This window comes from Mchenga conophoros, linkage group LG7 (assembly GCF_057382185.1).
Source record: "Mchenga conophoros isolate Kocher_MC1m ecotype Shallow Benthic linkage group LG7, M_conophoros_male_GT1.1, whole genome shotgun sequence".
NCBI classification, from domain to species: Eukaryota; Metazoa; Chordata; class Actinopteri; order Cichliformes; family Cichlidae; genus Mchenga; species Mchenga conophoros.
In genome coordinates, this window is record NC_140532.1 from 34533420 (window position 1) to 34557783 (window position 24364).

General features: G+C 42.1%; 1 protein-coding gene across 1 annotated transcript in view; it reads right to left on the minus strand.

Annotated features, from left to right (window-relative positions):
* The window catches only part of npr2 (natriuretic peptide receptor 2), a 93496-nt gene that overhangs the window by 51602 nt on the left and 17530 nt on the right, over positions 1-24364 (minus strand). Inside the window, exons 3-7 of the mRNA XM_085279022.1 lie at positions 16301-16414; positions 15953-16088; positions 14484-14578; positions 5202-5337; positions 2936-3020 (exon numbers count right to left, since the gene is read on the minus strand). Of these exons, the coding sequence (XP_085135148.1) occupies positions 2936-3020; positions 5202-5337; positions 14484-14578; positions 15953-16088; positions 16301-16414 (566 nt within the window). The remainder of the gene's footprint in view (positions 1-2935; positions 3021-5201; positions 5338-14483; positions 14579-15952; positions 16089-16300; positions 16415-24364) is intronic.

Consider the following 24364-nt stretch of genomic DNA (forward strand, 5'->3'; position numbering starts at 1 on the left):
AATTAAATACTAATTTCTCACTGGGTAAATCACTTCTCAATAGCTACTGATAGTGGCATAAACTCCAAAATGTTTTTAACATTTTAGTGGTGTTTCTGTAGGTCAAGCACTAAAAGCAAAATGGAGGCCCCTCTGCAGGTGGTTGGTCTTTAAAATGGCCACAAACAACTCTGCTGTCCGCCTCTCTGTCCATCAGCAAAGCCCCAGTAGTGTCTGCAAAAACAGGAAGTCATCTGTTAGCTTTATATGAGACAGAGCCAACGATGAATAAGCTCCAAGTCATGGTGTGCTTTAAAAAAGGATAACTTATTAACCAGGGCTCCAGATATAACACTGTCATTTATGTACAGAGATTGAGTCTTAATATAGTTTGAGAGCACAAAGTTCAAAACTGTAGGTCAGGAACAAAAATACATCACAAAGTTTCCCATCACAGAAATAGATATTTGTTGTCCCTAAATCCAAGAAAAGAAACTTACCATCCAAGAATCCAGGAAAACTAGTTAGCTAGTTGGGAAATCACAGTGTGTTTGTGGATTTGGGCGCTGGAAAAAACAGAGACGATCAAGTTAATTTTATTCAGAAATGAGTGTAGGCTCTGCATCTAATTATCTGCACATTAATAATTAATGGGCATGATCAACTCAGATTCAGGTTTAGTGGATTTACCTCAGGCAGACAGCCGCTCCTCCGTCTTTCTTCCACCATTCGTCTGATCAAAATCCATTCTGATTGGCTGGTGATTAACACTTGTTTGTGTTAATAGTCAGTATTAGAAAACGGATCAGATTACCGGTGTGATTTATTAGTTTGATTTGTTAATCCTCCATAAAATCAGTGCATTTATCAGGGAGAATATCCTTAACTGCCTAAGTAAAGACACCTCTGAAGATGTGAGCAAAGAGGGAAGAGCAGAAGAATTTTCTTTCATTACATGCAGATAACACCCATGATATTAACCAGCCTATGGAAATCTTTCCAGTCACTTTATTTCTCGGGGCATGCATGATTTACTTCTTGAGTAATTAAATGAGGCTTAATGTTACAACATAAACCATGTAGACTGTGCCACTTGGGACAGAGCAACAATTTCATTTGAATTGTTTACACAGCTGAATGCCGAGCACAAAGTTAGAACCATCAGAAAAGCAGCAGGCAATTACTTTTTCCCTTAAATATACAACTAAAAGAAAGTGCTCAGGGGCAGCAGTAACAATTAAACACTGACGCTTATTTAAACAGCTAATCGCATAATGTTCTGTTTATTTTTAACTTCAAACTGCAGTAGCATCTATATAGGGTGCACAGTCTCTAGGATTTCTTTTTGTCTTTTGCTTCTAAAAACATTTAGTGAATATGCTTTCTATACCAGTGCTTCTTATCATTTTTTTTCATCTACTCCACAGATGTACTCAAAACACTTTTCTCTACCCCCAGACAGCTTTCATGTTCATGTGACAAACAACTAACTGTGTAAAATTACTACATTAACAGTTCATCGACTGCTTTTAGCTACTTCTCCATTTAGCAGCTATTAATTCCTATTACAGTTTATGTTTATTTAACAATATAACTTGTGCTGTCAGAGATAAACGTTTACATATCGTTTAGCGATCTTTCAAGTGCTAATCTATATTTTTAGTTAACAGTTTGACCTTTCTTTTAGCAAAAATAACTTTAGCTAGCTACTATTTCAATCCTAAATTCATTAGGTTTGCTAATAATTTATTTTGAACAGTAAGCTAACATTTCAATTTAAACTATACCTATTTTATTAAGCTATTTCATTGGTTTAGCCATACTATTAGCTAATAATTCTATCTGTTAGCCATGTTTTTAGCTACCTCCTGTAATTGTCAGTCACTACAAAAGTAGCTATAGTTTTACTCAACTGTGGGCTTTTACTTCTGTTAAATTCAAGTGTTTTCATATAATTTCTTTACAAAGTTAACCATTTATCTGTATTTCATATTAATCCATAAAGTTCTATAAAAATTTAATTCATTTATCCATAGCCCAGTATTAGTTAATAACTTTAAAAATATTATCACTTTATACTAACAGTTCCAACATTTAGTCACAATTTTACATAGCGTTCAACCATTTACTTATTTGTATTTTTTTCAGCACTGTTTTCTTTATTTATGTATTTCTTTTGGCTTCTGTTCTGCTCGTCTGTTTCTTTCAGTCAGCTGTTGATTTTTATTCTCAAACTTGTTCAGGTTAATTCAGTTCTTTAAATAATTCTAATAATTGTGCCAATCTGTCCTTGTACACCTTGGAAGTACTGTTTAAAGGCAGTAGTTTTTCATATCGAGGTCCCTGAGGGGATTGAAAAAACATAAAACATTTCTCAGTGTCAGTCCTGCCAATTTTATTTATTTATATTGTAAACAACATGAAATATTAATTTAGGCTTTCGTGGTGCTGTACATAAAAGAATTCTGGCTTATTTTTGCTTCTTTTGAATATTATTTTGCAGGGCTTTTATAATCCACTTGTAATCCTTTGAGAGAGGCACAATGATCAGCTCAAGTGATGTTTTCCACTTGACATCACCAGTGTGTGAATTATTAAAATAAGCGGCATTTTTCCTGACTTCAGCGCAAAGAAAATAAACTTAACAAACACACTAATGATCATTAAGTGAGAGTGGCAGTAAGCGTTGTTTCGAGCCAGTATATGAGCTCACTTGGCAGCTTAAACACACTTCACCACCGCTTTAATGCCGTCACCTGCTGAGCAGTTGCTGTAGCAACAGTGCGTAAATACCAAACTACCACCTAAAGCAGCACAATCCATAAATCCTGCTTCAAACACGAGCCTGCCTCTTGCTCTTTCTCTCAATCTTTTTTTTTCTTTTTGTCCACATTTCTGCTGTTTGAGCTAAAAGCACCACAGAGAGGAAGCGTCAGCTTGATGCGATCAAACTCACCTGTAAATGAGGAAACTGGAGATCCCAAAAATGATGAGAGCTAAGCCAGAACCCACAGCTACAATACCCAGAACTGGCAGATGACCTGAAAACAGGAGGAAAAACAAGGAATTCACACTCTCATATGTTCAGCAGATGTCCACAATCATATCTTTGAAAATAAAGGAAAAACGCACAGATGTGACTTCCTGAAGTACAGCTGTGGTGCTTTAGAAATCTGTCACCCCACAAACACACAGCCACACTCCCAACGCACAATTAAAACCTAACAACGATTAATAACACCTGCTGGAAGTCGGTCAGTAAAGCAGCAGCGGCGGGTTTTATTCAGTTTCAGCTTCTCTGTTGTTACTGAAATTAACAACAGGTGCACTAGAGGGGCAACAAGGAGACAACCCCCAAAACAATAATCTTCATCTTGTCTGACTGTTTTTTCACTAGTTTTGCATTTGGCTAGGGTCAGTTCCACTATGGGTAGCACAAGGAGATACCTGGACTCTGCAGAAGTTGCACAGGCAGTCCAACTCCTCTAGGTTCGCACATTAATACGTGCCATTACCAGAAGTTTCGCGAGTCTTCCAGCACAGTCTGAAGAGCCTGGAGGAGATTCCAGGAGACGGGCAGTTACTTTATTAGAGCTGGATGGGCCTGTAGAAGGTAGTTAACCCATCAGCAGGACTGATATCTGCTCATTTGTGCAACAGGAACAAGATGAACACTGCCGAGCTACAAGAGCTGCATGACCGGTTTGGCACTGGGTCAGTGATGGTCTGGGAGGCTTATCCATGGAGGGACACACAGACAAAAGCCAGGGTTCAGCATATCAGGAGGAAATCCTCAGACTCATTGTCAGCCCCTACATTGGTTCACGGTTCCTGGGCTCATGGTCAGGCATGCAGACCACATACCATTTTTTTTTTCACTTTTACTTGGGTGTGTTTTTTAATTCAGCTCTCTGTAGGTTGATCATTTTCATTTCCATCAAACAATGTGGCATCCTTTCATTCCTCACACATTACCCCGTATGTATTGCAATTTCTAAAATAAAAACAAATAATACATTCGTTTTAAAAGGCCTCTGTTTTGTCTCTTTTGAATAACTACTATTGCTCATTAATAAGACTGAAGTATTTCTATTATCCGATTACTCAATTAATTAATACAATTAATTAATAAAATTGAATACTTGATTACAAATATAATTTATACCTGCAGCCCTGATCCTAACAGGAGTAGTAGAGATGACATTGCTCTTCTAAGGATCTTTGCTATTTCTTCTTGTAAAATGCGCACTGGTCACCCATTGCTCCAACCAACCACCACATGTAAATTCTCAGCTTTATGCAAAAAAACCAAACCTTCAGTATCCCAGGCAAGACTTGCTTATAAGGGCAGTGGGAACGGGTTCCAAATCTGACGATTTCTCCATGAAAACAACACCACGCCATGAAGCACAGCTTGTAATGTCACTGTTGTTCTCGCTTTGCATTTTTTAAACTTAATTAAAGTCCACCCCAACAGTTCAACAGAGAAAAAACAAAACCCATGAGCAGTCTGGTTACTTTTTATTTGTTTCGTTTTCTGATGTGTGTCAGAATACTGCAATTATCAAACTTGTGATTGTACTCTGTTTTCTCTGGCCAATTAATGACAGGCTTCAAACGCTTATAATCATCTCAATTATCTAATTCACTCCAAGCTGAAGTTGTGAAACTCTTAAGTGTTGATATGCTTCTCCAAATTTCTCAGCATTCATCATCATTGGTGTTGAAAGTGAGCCTCCATTCATTATCCTGTCTTCACACCACAATACATTTTAATTGCAGTGTGGTTTTCCTTCTCTGTTTATCATCCCTGATAGAAAAAAAACCCCAAAAAGTGTCACTGCTCAACAAAGACAACTTCCTGCGCTCATATTTCACCGCCTGTCACTCAAGTAAATGCTCCACTTCACCCATTTACTTTATAGACACAAAGAGCTGGGAAGGAACTGAAGAAAAACAAGGCATTTATCACGGTAGCTTTATTTAAAATAGGAACAGCGCATTAGTGCCCTGTAATATCCACCTGATTATCAATTCCATTCTAACCAAGGTCATGAAAAAATATGCTATTAAGCTATTATACTGTGTGTGAACTTTTTATAATTCTTGTCATGAAATTAGTGTCCATTAGAAAGCCTTGTGCTGCTCGTTTGTGACAGGTATAATCACCTGTAGGTAGGTAGAAAGGGGTAAGTGTCTTATTACATTATGACGGGTCATACCATCATTACAGGAGGGGTCATCAGTCGAAAAGACGCAGGGGGGGTTGTCCAGTGGTGGGCCACCACTGGGCCAGTGGATCTTCTCTGTCTGGGACCAAATGATGTCTTTGGTGGTTCCATTGTAATATGCAACAACCTGCAAATACAGAGGGAAAAAGTCTTAATTTAAATATGCTCAGATACAGCACCAAATGTTTCTTCTCTTTAGCCTCAAAGTGGTGGATTTAAATTTTAATTAGTCCAATACTTTGGACTAATATTAAAAAAAATGTGATAATCATAGTGACAATGATGAGTCAGGTGAATACAGGCCAGAGACTGGTCTACAACCATCTGGTAATCACCAGTTCTGAGGGAAAAGTGTGTCTTCCCCAAACTGGCAAGTGGTTCCTGGAGGTCGATGGAAAATTGATTACTAAAGCTAGAATCACATAGGCCTAGAGGTCAATCAGTGACCTCTGGCAGTCACAATTGCAACACAACTGTCGACCAGGAAACTGGAGTTCAGCTCACGATTGGGACTATTTTTATGTTTGTCTTATACTTAGTGTTCACTTTTATTTAGTTCAGGAAAAAAAATTTGCACAAAACACAATTGTTATCACACCAATACTTTGTGCATGGATGGATATGTTGATAGTTAGATATGATTGAAAACATAATAACCATTGGCTGCAAAATAGTATCAACCCTCCACAGGCTGCATGTTACCACCATGCCTGAGGAGTTGGTAATGTTTAACCTGGCAAGCATACTTGCTAAATATAAGTTTTTAAAGAGGATAAATATAGTGAGATCTGAAGCTACAAAGTTCGTAGGCAACTAGCCTTGAAAAGCATAAAGACAGGGAACCAGGTACCTTTGTTCCTCTCCAGTGGTGCTTCTGAAACTTGTCAAGGTGACAATGCTGTTATTTTATTTTATACCAGAAATGAGCAAAAAAAAAGGTAAAAATGAAAAGAGCCAACTGAGTTGATATTACAAGAAGAGCTGCTTGCATGTTTTCCCTCAAGTCATATAACAGATAAGGTTTTCAAAGAGTCTTTATTACCTCAGTTTTAACTTAATTATCGTATTACCTTCATTTAAATTACTTTCCTGCAATCACAATTGTACAAAGGTATTTATTTAAGATTATGTGATTGTCCTGTCTCTGAATCAAAATATCAGCAAACATATCAACATAATCAACATATGTTTTGCGTCACTAACCCCCTAACCTGGTATAACATAGGTAATCATTGCATGCCATGCAATGTAATGATTAAAGGAATTAATGAAACGTTCAAGAGAAAATACAGAACTGTAGGATCAACATCCACACAAGCAGCGACCATCCTGAAAGGCTTGTGCGCGAGGGAGAGAGCTTTATTTTGACAGCTCCATGAGCAGCATCTGTTGTACTCCAACTCTTCTCTGGTAAGTTTCAATTGCTAGTTCCACGTGATCCTCGACACAGGAAGATGTTTATTTTGGAATCTGTGCTCTTATTTAGATTATAAAAAATGATGAGTTTGGACATGTTTTGGCTACCTTGTGATTGGCAAGTTGCATGCCATATAAGCATGGTGATGGGCAAAAGTCTCAATTCATAGCTCAAACCTGAAGTCCACAAACCAGTGGGTAACAATGCCATCTATTACATGATATACTGTCTACCATACATATGCATTTGGAGTACCTTAATAAAATGGAAATACTTCATTTGATTACGCCAAAGTCATGCTAATGTTACTTTTTTCTTAAATAAATCTAACACATAAATCCAGTGTAGCTTATGTTTTTATGTTAATATTACATATCTTCAAACATTAAGCAACAGAGGACGTTACAAGAACACTTCCTTTTTTTTTTTTACTTTGATTTTTATTAGGTTATTTTGACATTGTGGACATACAGTAAAGAAAATAACAAACAGACATACATATAAACAAACAGAGTCTGGAGTTTACATATCTTTCTCCATTTATCACATTGCAGAAAAAAAAAAAAAGAAAACCTATTATGTTGTTTCATTTGTGTCACTTCTGAATGTTTTCCACTTCCTCCATAGTCTGTCGTATTTACCTCCCATCAGTCTAATGTTGAGTGTTATTTTTTCCATCTCTGAGATATCCTCTACAATACTGATCCAATCCCGCTGGGTGGGAGGATCTGGATGTAACCACTTCTTTGTAATTGCTTTTTTTGTTGCGGCCAGAATTATTTTGACTAAATACACGTCCTCTTTTTGTATGTATTCTTTTATGTTTCCTAGATACATCACTTGGCAAGTATTTGGGAATGTATAACTCAAAATATTATCCATATTCATTTTTAAGTCTTCCCAATACTTTTTAATTTTAATGCATTTCCAGAATACATGAGAATGATCCGCTTCCATTTCTCCACACAATCTCCAACAATTTTGTAAACTTGAGGTCAGTTTGCTTTTTATTTTGGGTGTAATGAAAAAACGTGTCAAATTTTTCCAACAAAATTCCCTCCACAACGGCGAATTAGTTGTACTGTGTTGCAATTCACACATATTGAGCCATTCTTTCTCTGTTATTTTTATGGTCAGTTCAACTTCCCATTTCTTTTTAATATAGAGTGTTGAATCTTGTCTATTTTCTTCTAATGACCTATAGAAGGTGGAAATAGTTTTAAATTGTTTATGTTCATAGCAATCTTTTACTTTTCCGACAACCCCCAGTGGTTTCCCAAGCCAGTCAGATTTTATTTGTTTTGCGTAGTAGTCCCTAACTTGCAAATATCTAAAGAAATCTCTATTTTCCAATTTGTATTTGTTTTTTAGTTGTTGGAAACTCATTAGTCCTCCGTTTTTCATAAGGGTACAAACTGCTGTAATCCCTTTTAGTTCCCACTGTTTGAATGTTTGGTCCAATTGTCCTGCCTTGAAATTTTTATCATGTCTAAACCATCTGAGTATAAATAATTGTTCTTTTAACTGACATTTTTCTATTACTGTGTGCCATATGTCTAATGTAAATTTCACAATTTGATTCATTCCACTTTTATTCTTTGTCATTAAATGTTTGTCAGAGATAAAAATCTGAATGTTGTTTCCCTCGATTTCTTTCTCAATTTCCTTCCATCTTGCCTCATATTCTGGTCTACACCAACCAGCAAGTGGTCTGAGTTGGGCTGCATAGAAGTATTCCCTTAGGTTCGGCAAGGCCATCCCTCCCTTGCGCTTCGGGAGTTGCAGTGTTGTTAGTCTTATTCTGGGCTTCTTCCCACCCCAAATAAACCTTGATATCATCTTGTCCCATATTTTGAATTTTTTTTGAGATATAGGAAGTGGGAGTGACTGAAACATGTATAACAGTCTTGGGAGAACATTCATCTTTATTATTTGGATTCTTGAGTAGAAGTTTGTAGGTGTTGCCGACCACCGTTCTAGATCTTTTCTAATGTTGCCCTCCACCTGATTATAGTTTATGTCCGCCATATCTGATAATGATTTTGTCAAGGTTACGCCCAAATATTTCATGTTGTTCGAGTGCCAATTTAATTTGTATTCGTCTCTGATCTTTTGGGAGGGTATATAATTGAATGATAGAATTTGTGTTTTGGATACATTAATTTTATAGCCTGATAAGTATTCAAAGGTATGGAATAGTTGCATCAAAATTGGGAAGCACTTGTCAGGGTTTCGTAGAAAAATAATAACGTCATCAGCAAACAATCCAATAAGGTGTTTTTGTCCAGCAAGGGATACCCCCTCCAACTTTGAATGTTGTCGCACTGCTTGTGCTAGTGGCTCAACATATAAAGCAAAAAGAATTGGTGACAAGACACAGCCCTGTTTTGTACCTCTATATAGCCGAATTCTATCTGTCAGACTACCATTCACCTTGATTCTAGCTGTAGGTTGATTATAGATTGTCCTTATACATTGTATTGAGCTGTCCTTAAACCCGAATTTTTCCAATACTCCAAATAGGAAGAGCCAGCTTACGCTATCAAATGCCTTTTCTTGATCTAAGCTAATTAACACAGTACTGATATTCGTTTTTTCTGCATTGTCAATAATGTGAAGGACTCTCCTTATATTGTCCTGTGCCTGACGTCCCTTGATGAATCCAGTTTGATCCACTTCTATCAGATCTGGTACAAATTTTTGGAGTCTTTTGCTAATGATCGAAGCGTACAATTTATAGTCGTTATTTAGGAGGGAAATGGGTCTATAATTCTTGCAGTATTCTTTGTTTTTTCCTTCTTTGGGTAAGATTGTTATAATAGCTTCTCCCCATGATGGTGGAGCTATTCCCTGATTCAGAGTCCAGTTGAAGCAAGATAGAAGAAGTGGCTTGAGTTCTTCTTTGAAAACTTTGTAAAATTCAGCCTGAAAGCCATCGCTTCCTGGGGCTTTATTTGTTTTTTGTTCGGCAATAACTGTATCTAGTTCCTTATCTGTAATCTGTGAAATCAGTAACTTGTTTTGGGTATCTCCTATGGAGGGCAGATCCAGCGGGTCAAGAAAATTTTTTAATTGTCTCAAGGTCTGCGGCTGCCGGTTGTGAATACAGTCTCGTGTAATATTTTTTAAATTCATTTTCTATCTCATTAGGCATATAGTGTAATTTGTTACTATCCAAATTTCTTACTTTATCAATAATCCTTGATCTCTGCTTTTTACGCAGTCTACTGGCAAGTATTTTAGTTGCTTTGGGCCCTGATTCGTAATAGGTTTGTTGCATATACCTAGCCTTTTTTTCTACTTCTTCTTTTAGTAATTCATCAATTTGGTTTCTGATGTCTGATATTTCTTCTAGAATTTCAGGATTTTTAAGTAGTTTATGTTCCCTCTCCAGATGTTTAAGTTTTTCTATCAAATTTTTATATAGGGCCAGTCGCGCTTTTTTTTGTGCTGCTGTTAGGGCTATGAGTTTTCCCCTTAAGACTGCCTTTAATGCATCCCAAAGTATAGTTGGGCTCACATCTCCGGTATCATTGTCTTCTATATATATTTTTATATCTTCTTTAATTTTCTTAACATGTTCATCCCTATTTAAAATACCCAAATTAAGTCTCCATGCTGTATGTATTTTCCTATTATCGAGACTGATTTCTAGACTAATCAAACTATGGTCTGAGACATCTGCCACACCTATTTTACAATCTGTAACATTATGAAGTTCTTCAATATTAATTAGAAAATAATCAATTCTCAAATATGTGGCATGAGGTGCAGAGTAGTGGGTGTAGTCCCTGGTTTGAGGATTACGTGTTCTCCATACATCAATCAGTCCCACCTCTTGTAATATTGTATTCATAAAATTAGACAGACGATGTTTACATGTTGCAGCGCTGGTAGTGTCAATATCCCGATTTAGCACAACATTGTAATCCCCTGCACATATCACCAGACCTTCAGATTCTTGTGTCACTAAATTGAATAAATCTTTGTAATCACTTTTCTTACTTCCTGGTGGGGCGTAGATATTAACCAGGGTAACTAGTTTATTTTCCAATTTCCCTTTAATTAGTAAGTATCTACCCTCTTTATCAGACACTTCTTTGTGGCATTCAAATTGTACAGAGTTTGCTATTAAAATAGCTACTCCTCTTTTCTGACTTTGTCTGTAGGAATTGTAATAGGTGTTTTTATAACCAAATCTTTTCAATTTTTCATGTTCCTGTTGGGGCAGGTGAGTCTCCTGCAAGAATATTACCTGTGCCTTTTCTTTTTTGAGTTTTGTTACCACTTTACTTCTTTTGATTGGGTTATTCAGACCATTCACATTCAGTGACACCAGTTTTATATTATTAAAAGGCATGTAATCCACGCGATTGTAGATCGTAATTCTCCAGACAACAAAAAATTGTGGCCTTGACATTTGGCCAACCACCATGTACTATTACAACAGTGCAAAAAAATAAAAAATAAAAAATAAAAAAAACAAAAAAAACAAAAAACAAAAAAAACAAACAAACCCTATAACACCCGACTTCCACGTTGGGGTGAACGCTTCCCACCCCGAATCCCCGTTGGCAGGCTGAGGAGAAAGTCTCTTCACAGAGGGCCCCTCCTTGGCGGTGATACATAATGTTTCACACATCCAAAAGTCCAACGATCTCTGGCAGCGATATTTAAAGTCACAGCGAAGTCTACTTTGTATTAAGCTATTCAGTAGGTGCTCTTTTTTGATCGTTGTTCTCACACTTAGGAATAGATTGTCACTCTCGGAAGAGGAAGGAGAAGAAAAAAAAAAAAAAGAAAAAAAAAGGGGGAAAGGGGGAAACCCCGGGTAGAGAATAATTGAGGACTCACAGTTCTAAAGTTAAGTAATCCCGTGGGAAAAATAATCGATACCTTGAGTGACATAGATGAGATCTTCATGTCTTGAGAGCAGCTTGTATTATCCTCTTACTGCGCCGATTCACTGCCACACTGTTGCTCGTAATAGATTTGTAGTTTTCCATAACTTTGATTAAAGCATCTTTCATGGCTGCGTTTAATTTCTCCGCTTCCGCTATTCGTGTCTCTGCTTCTGTCAATTTACGCTCAAGTGTGTTGGCTTTTTCAGTATTTGCAGAGATGCTTTGATAGACTTCTGTTTTCAATAATGCCAACTCAACTCTCATGTCTTGTTTCAACTCTTCTCTAATTTTTAGCATATCTTGTTTACTTTCAGCGCGAAATGATTGCAGCTCCATCTTGATGTCTTTTAACATTTCGCTAACACTCTCGGAGTCCCGCCGTTGATCAGAGTTATCCATTTCTTTATATTCTTGGTATGCTGCTCGCTTTTTGTGACTTCTCGTCTTCTTACCCCCACTCATCCCAGTCAAGAATCACGAATAATTGTGTATCTTCTTGAATTTGGGGGGTTAATTAGAAAAGTTTGCTGCCAGACTCCCAACTACACGTCCATCTTGGTTTCTCCTACCGGAAGTCTACAAGAACACTTCCACAAACAAATTTTGTTTATACGAGAGTTTCTGTTCAGTGGAAAATAAATATTAGTTAATATTCCGTTTCCCATAATCCACTGATACAATATATAGACAAAATCATTGGACCACCTACACAATGCACCTACAGGAGTTGCTAACCCTTGGGAACCCATGCCGAGACGCTCCAAGCGCTCAGCTTTTGTGCTGATGTTGCAATTATTGAGCTAGCGGAGGGTTGATGGATTTACACAATATTCTCTTTAACGCTTGACATGGCTAAGTGCTTAATTTTATACACCTGTGACAATGCAACTGAAAACAACTGAATCAAAGATGAGGAGAATACCTTTTGTTCATATATGTATCAACAAAAAACTTCTAGCTATGTTCAATTCAGTTACAAAAATCTGTTTCTTATTTTCTTAAAGGGATTTTTCCCCTTGTGCAAAGATGAACATAGATTTTTATATTGTTAAGGTTGAAACCTAAAACTGCTCATGTGATGTTTTCATTAGCCTGCTGGTCAATATGAATCCACCAATTACAACCCAGGGATAAATGAGACCAGGAAGTCACACTGACAGCCTCTCAGGACCACTGTGAAATTCTAATTGAAGTCATGTGTAGCTAACCCACTTATTCTGCCCTCAGGGAGGAAAAAAAACACACTGGAACCGTTCACAGCGGTGTTTGCAGAGCACAACATACAAAAATATTTTCATCGGACTGTTTGGGGGAACTGAGGTTTTATGCATCTTATCATTAGAGAGGTCAAGACCCCAGAATATCTAACAAACAGACCACTTTCCGTGCATGATGTCAAACATTTTATTTCACTGCGTCTAAAGCCAAACATGAGGAAAGGCTGTGGTTTAAAACTGCACATAATGCTGAGAAGAATTTTGGGGAAAATGTACAGTAATTAGCGACACATTCAGTAAATTAGTCTCTCGCTGTCTGCAATTTGTTTATAATTTGGTGTCAACATCTCATTTTTTGTTGAAACCTCAGAAGTGTAAATCAAAAGTGTTCAGTAATGGGACTATTTTGTATGAGGCAAACGTATAAACTTTGAATATTAAATAAAATATGAATTTGTTTTGCATTCACTACAGTATTTCTGCACTAAACTGCTTGTGACTCTTCTCCCAGGCAGTTTATTTAAGGGATAAGCCAATAAAAATTAATCACCATATTAACCACAGTGAAGCTTGCTGCATGCAAAAACACTGCAGTAGAAAGAACGACAAGGTTTATTTAAAAGAATCTGAAAGCACTCTCTTTGGTATTATTAGTTCAGTCCCAGCCATAATATGTATATTCAGCAAATCTATCTATCTAGAGAAAGAGATGGTAACCTTAGTATATCAACAAAAACATTTTTGAATTAAAAAGTTCAAATGAAAAGTACAATTAAGAACTTTTGTCATGTGATGACTCCAAATGACACTATTTATAATAATTCAGTACTAAAGCTGTATTTTCGTTACAATAATATCATCTTTTATGAAATTATACAACTAAAATGATGATGTAAAGGATTAAAAATACTTTGAAGAAGCTATAATGCTTTGCTACCTGTGTTTTTTTCTTTTATCTAATAAAAAAAGTAAACCACTTTGATAATAAATTAAATATAGAAGCCTTAAAAGAATTAGGACAGTTTAAGTTTAATCTCGACTTTTTCAGCACCAGAAGAAGACAAATCTGTGCACACCCTATTAAATCCTCTATTTTCCCTACCTTTTACTTTTTTCCATTTGCTAGAAAGTAAACATGGCTAGGGCACCAGCTGATGACACAAGTTTTAATAGTTTGGAGTTTCCAAGTTTGGAGTGTGTTTTTTGCCTTCACTAGCAAGCCAACTGCATAACGATATGAAGAAATGAGGGTAGCGAGAGCTGGGGAAGAACATGCAACAAATGTCTCTCCACACCAGTTGGTATGCATCATAAGTCTTTGCTCACTACACTGTGCCAAAAACTGGTTTAACTGAGAAATAAAAGTTTATGGATGAAATGGGTTTGTGAGAAAATGATTGTTTGGTAGTGAAACGTATTAAACACTCATCGTCAGCCCAGTTAATTCCTAATAAAACTGTGCCAAATCCCACTGATAACTGTGGCAGCTCTGATACTCTGTGTGCCTCTAGGTGTTTCTGTCATAGACGTGCCATATGTTGGAAAGCACTTCCTATATCTTTAAATCTTTAAATCTCCCTACTGTGCAAAATGCACAAATTTAGTCCGAGTCTTCACCAAGCCTTGAGGGCTTATCACAGTAAAATCCAATAAGGTGTTGTCACAGATTAACATCTTCATGAGCAGCTAAAATATCTTTCAAAACCCTCAATGAAACTATAAAACCATGACTTACCCCGTACTCCCCTGTCTCCTGGTTGGTCATCGCCCACAGGTCAACGTCAATATTTCTGGCATTTTTTTCATCTGTGGAAACAAGTCCGGTCACACCTGAAAACACGAAGAACGGCCACATTAAAGATTTGACAGTGGATCGCGATCTGTGGTGTTTTAAAACAAGCCAACCATGCACACAGGAGTTTTCATATTTTTCTTTCAAATGCTCATAGACAGCACTTTCTCTAAATTGTTTATAACTAGGAAATAGCATAAGCAACAGTCAGACTAACAGCAATAAATCCTTTGCTGAAAAGTGCACAACAAGTGTGAAAATCCTAACCGTAACCGTGACTTGTGTTTAATATAATAATTGCATGACGGGAACTCCATTTGCAGCTTTTACGCTGAGTATTCTCCTGACCAAAAGCCTTTTGTGTAACCTCTAAACAAAAGAAGTGCATTTGTTGAACCACAGAGGCACCACTGATAGCTTGAAATGGTCCAAATTCAAAATGTTTTAAATCAATGATGTATGAAATAAAAGTAACAGAAATGAAACTGTGACATCGAGGATTCAAAGCTGGGTCTCTGGTACATCAACTAGCCCCACAACAGAAAAATGTGGACTTTGCCAGCTAATCATCTTGTTTCTTTTAAACGACTGTTGAAAACAAATTTCTATAGGTTAGCATTTCCTTAATCTTTAATGTTCTTTAACCTAATATGGGACTTTTTTTGCATAGCACTTTTATAAAGTGCTTCACTGTTTGGATAAAGTTATTATTATGGATATTATAATAATGATTTTTTTCATAAGGGTTCAAATATCTGGAAACAAGGACACTGAGTTTTTTAAGATTTTGCTGGAAAATCTACCACACATGAATAGTCCTAATAAAAAAACTGAGAATTGCAACACAACTGAAGCACCGTTTGAGTGCCTGCACATAAACTAAAACAAAAAAACCAACAAGAGGAGAAAGATGAGAGCTTTCATCGAATGTTTGGACCCCAAAAACGCTGTTATTGTTCTGCTTATTTCCATTTGATATGAGTGCAGATCTGGCAGCTGATAAAGTAAACAAGGAAGTGTGTGAGCGGGCACATCAAGCATCAAATGGCTATTAGCAGGAGTGTTGTGTGATAACGGTTCAATTATGCTGTAATTATGCTGTTGAAAGGGCACATTTTAATCGCATTCTGGGTTCAACGGTGCTTTATGATAATGTGCAGCTGGTCACTTGGCCTCGCAGCGAGTACTGTTCCCTGTTATCTGAAGTGCAGTAACGGCTTTAGGGTGAAATGAATGGCAGTGTTTAAAGTGGTGGTGGAGACCTAAATCCATACTTTGCATTAGGTCTCATGCATGAACATTCAGCGATAGATGCAAGATCAAACAGCGACAGAAAGGCTCACTGTCGCTGTCTTTTAGTTTCTGAAACCTCTGAAAGACTTGTTGTTACAAATTTACAGAAATCTACTCACCCCAGAACTGGCGGTTTTGTGTCCTCATTGTGATGTTAATGCCGTCATTCTGGGCTCCCCCCTCTGCCAGTGTCTCCTGTAAGGCCATTGCATATAGTACAAAACCATCATAGAAGCTGCCAGCGATGTAGTCCATCTGCAAGAAGAGACCAAACAGCAGCATGTGGATATTACACTGGGCCCTTTTAAACATTCAATAATACAATAAACATCATTTATCATTAAGTGCTGACAATGACACAGGGCAAATCAATTTTTTTCTGCACAGAATATCTGAAGAAAAAAAAAACATTAAGCAGGTTACGATTCTAATCAGAACTCACAAATATGTTAAAGGTGATAACTTACCAACGACGGCTCCAAGTGCACACCAAAATCCCTCTGAGCTCTGGCATGGAGTTTCTTCTGAAAGTCTTTGTATTCTGGATTATCAGGAGGCCGGTACGTTATGACGAAAACAGACTAGAGGAAGCACAAAGACGGAAATGTTAACAAAGAGTGAAGATAGATATGAGAGATGTATTAAAATATCAAGAGCATTGATGGTGTGCTTAGGATGATCAAAATGTTTTAGATGTGTTTTGCCATTGTTTGAAGTCATCTTCACTGTGAAAAACTGTAGCATTACATATGTGCTGGGTTACAAGAAGTTAATACATTTTTGCAAAAAAAAAAAAAAAAAAAAAAAAAAAAAAAAAAATAGCACAGTGACCATAACAATCACGATCAAATGTGTCAATCATCACTTCTGCTAAGCGCACAATTTGATGTGCTTAATCAGAGACAACATCATCCTTCCACAATGAATGCACTAACCAAGTAGGTCCATAGTATATATCTGAAATGAGACACGAAGACCCTCTTTTAGAACACTTAAAGTCCTAGTTGACTCAATCTAGCTCAATATTCAGCTGTTCATTCCCTGGCTGTAGCAATTCTATCATAGTAAATTAGAAAGAAACACATACTAAATGTAAATTAAAACTGCTTGGCTGTGTAATACCCCGAGTTACCTAATGTGTAACCACCTAAACATGCAGTCTGTGATAATACAAAAAGAAATGCCGTTAAAGTTGTTAAGAGAAATATTAATGAAACACTGAACAAATCCAGCTTAGGTTGCATCTTAACAAACAACATGAGTTCTTGAATAGTGATGAGACCAAAGTGGAGATGTTTGGCCATAATGCACAGCATCAGATTTGGTGACAGTTAACACAGTGGTGGTTGTTTGGGCTTGTTTGTGGCCACAGGACCTGATCCTCTCGCAGTCATTGAGTCGACTTTGAATTCTTCTGTATATCAAAGGATTCTAGAGTCAAATATGAGGACATCTGTCTGACAGCTAAAGCTTGGCACAGACTGAGATATGCAACATGACAATAATCTCAAGCACGTCAGCAGTAGGTTCACAACAGAATGGCTGAATGACTGAAGGTGTTGCAACGACCCAGACTTCAACATGGCTGAAATGCTTTGATCGGATCTTAAGATCTTAGAATATCTCCCCCACAATCTAAGCAAGAGATTAAGTCAACAAGATAAGTGTTTGGTGGTGTGTACTTAGTTACAGTTAGCATTCATAGAGTCCTGTGAAAACAGTATATTCATGGTAATAAATGAAGCCCAAAATGAGTGTCACAAAGACACACTTAGCTTGTGTTTCAATGATGCAAGTAACAAAATAAACTGTTTGAGTGTTACCGCCAGTGTTGGGGAGTAACGGAATACATGTACCGCCGTTACGTATTGTGGCGAGCTCAGACAAGGAGGAGACGGAGGTATCGTTTGGTCTTGCTTCCCGTGAGCTAGCCAGGGAGCACAGCCGTTTATTGACATCTGCAGAAGAACACTGCCGCTAGCTAACTGCTCAGCGCGGCAACAGCACAGCAACAACAACACACAGGGCGCCCTCTGACCCCGGAAAGACACACCGTCGCAGCCAGAGGGCGTCACCCGTCACTATGGTAACATAAACAAAACATCACAAACAGAGCCCCGAACAGCCCTGACCCGCTACATAGCCCCCACCTAAGGGGTCAGTCGTCCCCGACGACCCCATTACCCCACACAAAGTCCTGCAAATGTCCAGGTGCCTTCTTTTGGTGCACCAGCCAGTCTCGACCGGCGGGGGAAAAGTCACTCGGGTCAGAACATGGGGTGCCACCATCATCCCCTGCCCCGGCGTCCGCCGGAGCGAGCGGTCGGTACGGTGAGAGCCTGTCCCATTGCAACACCACCATGCGCCCCGGGCCCAGCATGCGGATACGGTACACCACTTCTGTTAGCCGCTCCACGACCTCCGCCGGCCCTTGCCAGTGACTGCAGAGTTTGGGGGACACTCCTCTCTTGCGAACCGGGCAGTACACCCAAACCTTGTCGCCAGGCATGAAAACCCCCCTCGGCACTTGGTGTCGTAGGCTCTTTTCTGTCGTACTCCGGAGCTGGCCTGGGCCTGGCGGGTGTAGTCATGAACCACCTGCAGCCGCTCCCTCAGCCTCCTGTAGTAGTCCATCTCTGGCCCACCATCAATCTCCGGCTCGGGGGGGGGACCCGAACACCAGATCCACAGGCGTCCGGAGCTCCCGTCCAAACATCAGAGCGGCAGGTGTGCACTGGCTGGACTCCTGCACCGCAGTCCGATACGACTAAAGGACCAGGGGCAGATGTCGGTCCCAATCCCGCTGGTGGCGGCTGGTGAGAATGGCAAGCTGGGTGGCCAGCGTGCGGTTGAAGCACTCAACCAAGCCATCGCTTTGTGGGTGGAGCAGTGTGGTTCTCGTCTTCTCCACCCCCTGTCGCCGGCAGATCTCCCCGAAGACCTTCGATTCGAAGTTACGCCCCTGGTCACTGTGGAGCTCAGCCGGGACCCCAAAACGGGTGAACATCTCCTCCACCAGCTTCTCGGCCGTCGTCGTTGCGCTCTGGTCCGGCACCGCGTAGGTCTCTGGCCACTTCATGAAATAGTCCATAGCCACCAACACATACCAGTTCCCTGACTCCATGACAGGGAAAGGCCCTAGGACGTCCACTCCCACTCTTTCCATTGGGGCCCCCACCAGGTACTGCTGAAGGGGGGCAGTGGAGCGTTGAGTTGGGCCCTTCTGTGCCGTGCAGGTGTCCCAGCAGTGCACATGAAGTTCCACATCCGGTCGACAGCCAGGCCAGTAGAACCGTCCCCTGAGGCGGCAGAGAGTTTTGGCATTCCCATAGTGTCCTGCCCCCACCGAGCCGTGGACCAGCTAAAGCACCTGCGACCGCAGCGACCGAGGCACCAACAGCTGCAGGAGATCTCTGCCCTGACCAGGGACCCGCCATCTCCGGTACAGGAGGCCGTCGTGGGTCTCCAGATTGTTGTGCTGGGAGTAGTAGGCCTTCACCTCGGGCTCCTGTCCCGACACCCCCATCCAGGCGGGGCGTTGCGCCGCCTCCAGCCAGGCCCCCACCTGAACCAACGTCGCATCGGCCTCCTGCTCCCGCTTCAGCTGCTGCGTTGTCAATGGGAGCCACCCCCCTCCGCTGGCTGTGGCCTGAGCAGTAGCCACCCCCAGCACCTCCTGGGCCTGCTCCTCCTGTCGCAGGCAGTAGCGGCACTCGACGGCTACGCAGGGCCGTCTGGAGAGGGCATCAGCGTTGCCATGCTGTCGACCTGCCCGATGCTGGATCTCGAAGTCATAACCCTGAAGGACCTCCAGCCAGCGGGCCACCTGCCCCTCTGGGTGTTTGAAGTTCAGGAGCCAAGTCAGAGATGCATGGTCAGGAGGAAGCTGTGCAGATATGGCTGGAAGTGCCGCACCGCTAGCACTACGGCCAGCAGCTCCCGCCGGGTCACGCAGTAGTTCCTCTCGGCTCGCCCCAAGGCACGACTGAAGTACGCCACCACCCGTTCTCCAGCCTCGTCCTGCTGGGAAAGGACCGCCCCGACTCCTACATTGCTAGCATCAGTGTCCACAATGAAAGGTTGCCGGGCGTCGGGGTAGGCCAGGACTGGGGCTCTGGTGAGGGCCTCCTTCAGCTATGCAAAAGCCGCAGCACAGGCATCCCCCCAGCCAAACAGCTGTCCCTTGTCAGTCAGGCGGTGGAGGGGGCTGGCCATCGTCGCGAACCCCTTGATGAACCAACGGTAGTAGGAGGCTAGGCCCAGGAAGCTCCGCAGTTCTTGGACGTTTGAGGGAGTCGGCCAGTCCCGGACCGCAGCCACTTTTGCGGGGTCAGTGGCGACACCTCGAGCGCTGATCACATGGCCCAAGAACGTGGTCTTGCTCGCCAACAGCCGGCATTTCACGGGGTTGAGCCGCAGCCCAGCTCGTTGGATGGCACTCAAGACCTCGCTCAGGTGAGACAGTGCACTGTCGAAGTCGCCACCGTGCACCAACAGGTCATCCAGGTACACAACGCAGCGGCTACGAGGGATATCCACGAGCACCCTCTCCATCAGCCTCTCAAACGTCGCTGGTGCATTGCAGAGCCCAAATGGCATGACCCTCAACTGCCACAGCCCCTGTCCAATGGTGAATGCAGTCTTAGGCCTTGCGTCGGGGGCTAGCTCCACCTGCCAGTAACTGCTGCGTAGGTCGAGGGAGCTGAACCAACTGGAGCCGGTAACGTAATCTAGGGCCTCGTCGATCCGCGGCAGCAGGTACGAGTCCTTCTTGGTGACTGCATTGAGGAACCTCGGGCTGCCAATCCTTCTTCCCCACCAGAACCACAGGTGCCGCCCATGGGCTATTGGACGGCTCGATCACCCCAGCCGCAGCCATCTCACGGCTCTTCTCTTCCGCTACCTGCCGTTTGGAGAGGGGCAGCCGGTGTGGGCGCAGACGGATGGGCTAAGCAGAGCCGGTGTCGATGGTGTGCTGGACCAGACTCGTCTGCCTACAGTCTTTGTGACTGGCGGCAAAGATGTCCACATTCTCGTCCAGGAGGCACCTCAACCGCTGGCGCTGGTCGACATTGAGGCCTACGCTGTTGCTGCCAAAGGTCATCAACAGCCTCGATGGTCTCAGTCGAAGGAGGTTTGTCGGGTTGAGAGGCTGAGGCGAGTGGAGATGACCCGGAGCCACCGGCATCCGAAATCTGCTGAGCGGCAGCTGCCCGACGCCCGTCCCCGCTCCCTGCTTTTGGCCGCGCTGGAGGGCAAAAGTCTCTGCGCCAAGAGTGATAGCCAGCTTCGCGGTGTCGACGCAGGCCCCCCAGCGGCTCAGCAGATCCAAGCCAATGATGCACTGGTCTTGAATGTCGGCGAGCCAGAAGTCGTGCACCAGCTCTAGATCCTTCACTCGGATCTGCAACGGTTTCTTCCCCCGCATAACAGTTTTCTCCCCCGTCACTGTCATCAGCTGGGTGTCTGTGGGCAACCAACCCTTCACCAGTGGCCCGGATGTTTCAGGGAGCACGCCAGGTCGTATCAGGAAAATGGTAGACCCTGTGTCCACCAGGGCCTGGCATGGCTGGTCCTCAACACAGCAGCTCAGGTAGAGTCCTTTGAGGTGCCCAACTCGGCCCACCACTGTGAATTGTCCTTGGAGGGGGGCAGGAAGCTGGAGCGGTGGTCCCCTCGCTACACCGCTCCCTCCTCGTTTCCCTGAGGCTGCGTAGTTCTGGTATTCGGAGATGGTGCTGGGCAGTCATGCGCCACGTGGCCAGGCTCATCGCACCGGTAGCAGCGGTTGGTCGGTCAACGAGGACGCTTCCGGGGCACCGAGGGTTGCAGCTGGGACATCTCGGCGACCCCCTCTGATTTGGGGGTAGTTTGGGGGGGACGCCTGCTGGTTAGGTCGCGAGGTGAGCACCGGCTCGGCCCTTTCAGCCTCAAGGAGCGCCTCACGGAGGGTCTGAGGCATGGCCAGGCGGACGTGTTGGCGTAGTCGCTCTGGGAAAAGTCCTTGCAGAAAAGCATGCAGGCTAAGCTCCTCACGGGCTGCTGCTGGAAACTCCGGGTAGCCACGACGAACATACAGCAACACGTCTGCTGCAAAGGTGCCCAGGCTCTCTCCCGGTCGACGGCTCCGGTTGGTCAGCTGCTCTCTGCTCTGATCAGTGGAGTGCCGCTGCCCGAATCGCCTCTCGAGTGCCGCGGTGAGGGCCTGGAGCTCATGCTGCTCTGCCGGGGTTAGGTCAAGGAGTATCTGCAGTGCATCTCCCTCTAATGCTAGCGCTAGGTGCGTAGCAGTCTCCTCTTCGCTCCAGCCACTATGTCTGGCGGCCAGCCGCACTTGTTAGAGGTAGGGCTCTAGCGGGGTTAGCCCGTTGTATTTCGGTACCTTAACTGGCGTGGTAGGCATGACTGCTCGCAGTTGGGGGCTCGGCGTGTGGGTCAACAGAGGTAGCCCATGAAGCACTGCCCTAGCATCTGTCGCGACGGGTCGCGGGGAATGTTCTCCTCGACAGCTTGCTCCAGCCTCTGAATGTCTCTCTCCATTACGGCGAGGGTGAGCTATCCCACTTCTGACACCAATGTGGCGAGCTCAGACAAGGAGGAGATGGAGGTATCGTTTGGTCTTGCTTCCCGTGAGCTAGCCAGGGAGCACAGCAGTTTATTGACATCTGCAGAAGAACACTGCCGCTAGCTAACTAGCACGCGGCAACAGCACAGCAACAACAACACACAGGGCGCCCTCTGACCCCGGAAGGACACACTGTCACAGCCAGAGGGCGTCACCCATCACTATGGTAACATAAACAAAACATCACAAACAGAACCCCGAATAGCCCTGACCCGCTACAGTATTTAAAATACAAAATATGAGTAACTGTATTCCGTTACAGTTACCGTTTAAAAAGGTGGTATTTAGAATACAGTTACTTTGTTGGAATAAATGGATTACACGGCGGTATTTTGCTGTTTCATATTGTCGCGGGTCAGGCCTGTTTGGGTTTTGTTTGACAGTTATGTTCTGTTGTTCCAGGCGGCAGCCTTACGGTTGCCATGGTTACAGGGTGACACGCGCTCCCTCTGCGACTGTATGTTTCCTGGGTGAGAGAGCGCCTTTTTGTTGTTGTTGTTGTGCTAAGCTAATAGGCAGAATGCTACAGGCATAGCCCTAAAGAATGTAGCATCATGGGCAGTGTAGTCCGTGCTGCAGGGAGAATGGACTGCCATACCCGTTATGTGTCTGTGAGCGGGAGGAGGGAGAAAAAGGAGAGTGGAAAAGTACGAGCTGTCATCGAGCAGAAACGGAAGCTGGAAGCATGTAAATATAATAATAACCACTGCAGCCAAGAAGAATGCCTGACAAGCCCAGTTGTAAGTAAGCTATTAAGACTCGACTGTATGCTGTGTTCGTGTTTTCCTCCGAAACAATAAGTTCCGTTGGAGCAGCCTTTCAAATCCTCTCTCTGTCTCTCGCTAGCAAAGTTGACCCAGACAACAAAGTAAAGCTAGTTTTCAGCTACGAGCCGACACAAACCCACCGTATCAGTCTGAGGTCCCTTTACTATGGTTTGGAGCCGCGGACCTTCAGTAATAGTAATAAATCACATTCATGTAGTTGTAAACAGCATGATAATATATTAAGTAATCAAAAGTATTCAGAATACGTTACAGCCAACAACTAAACAAGAAGGGAGCTACTTCAACAACCTCCAACAAAACACAAAGACTTGCAAAATATTCAAGAAACGGTTATCGCTGTTTTAAAACAAGGTACCAACTTAAACATCAAATATAATGAAATACATGTATGCTTATTATACATAGTTATTTATTTGTATTAAGCAACTAACAAAAATTTAAAAGGCCTGTTTTTCATCCATCCACCCATTTTCAACCTAGACTCCAACATAACTGAACTACTCTCCTCACACCTTTGTCAGCAACTCATCCCTCACTCTGGTGACTAATTCACACTTTATTCAGTGAAAAGCAGGTCTTAAAATAAAGCAGCTGCTTAGACAAAACCCTCTCCAGTGTAGAATATGTGTTTCGAAAAAACATAAAAACACTATTGGTCTTATAATTCGTCGCGCAATTACAAATACAGCCTGATAGTGTGTTGTTACTTCTTTAATGACTTCGAAAATTGGTTCAATACAAACTGCTCTGCAGGCACAAGTGCTGAGAGAGACCTTTAGTCTAGCAATCAAATTTTGACCCAGACGTTTCAGTGCAAATATTTACCTTTACTGACCTTTCATTCTGTTGATACACTAGTCACCAAAACAAGTTTTTCGCAAAAAAACAAGTTCTTTTTTTTGCTCTTATCTGGAAATTCTACAGCTTGGTTTTCATGTTACAACAGTTACTGGAGACCTACCACAAACTTCCACAAGCAGTTATTGCTGTGAAGGAAGCATATTGCGATAATGAGACCTGTTACGGCATGCAGACAAATTAACACCTTTCATGATGAAAAATATCAGATCCAAAAATGTGGCTTTACAGCTCAGAAGGTTAGAAGAAGTTCAGATTCA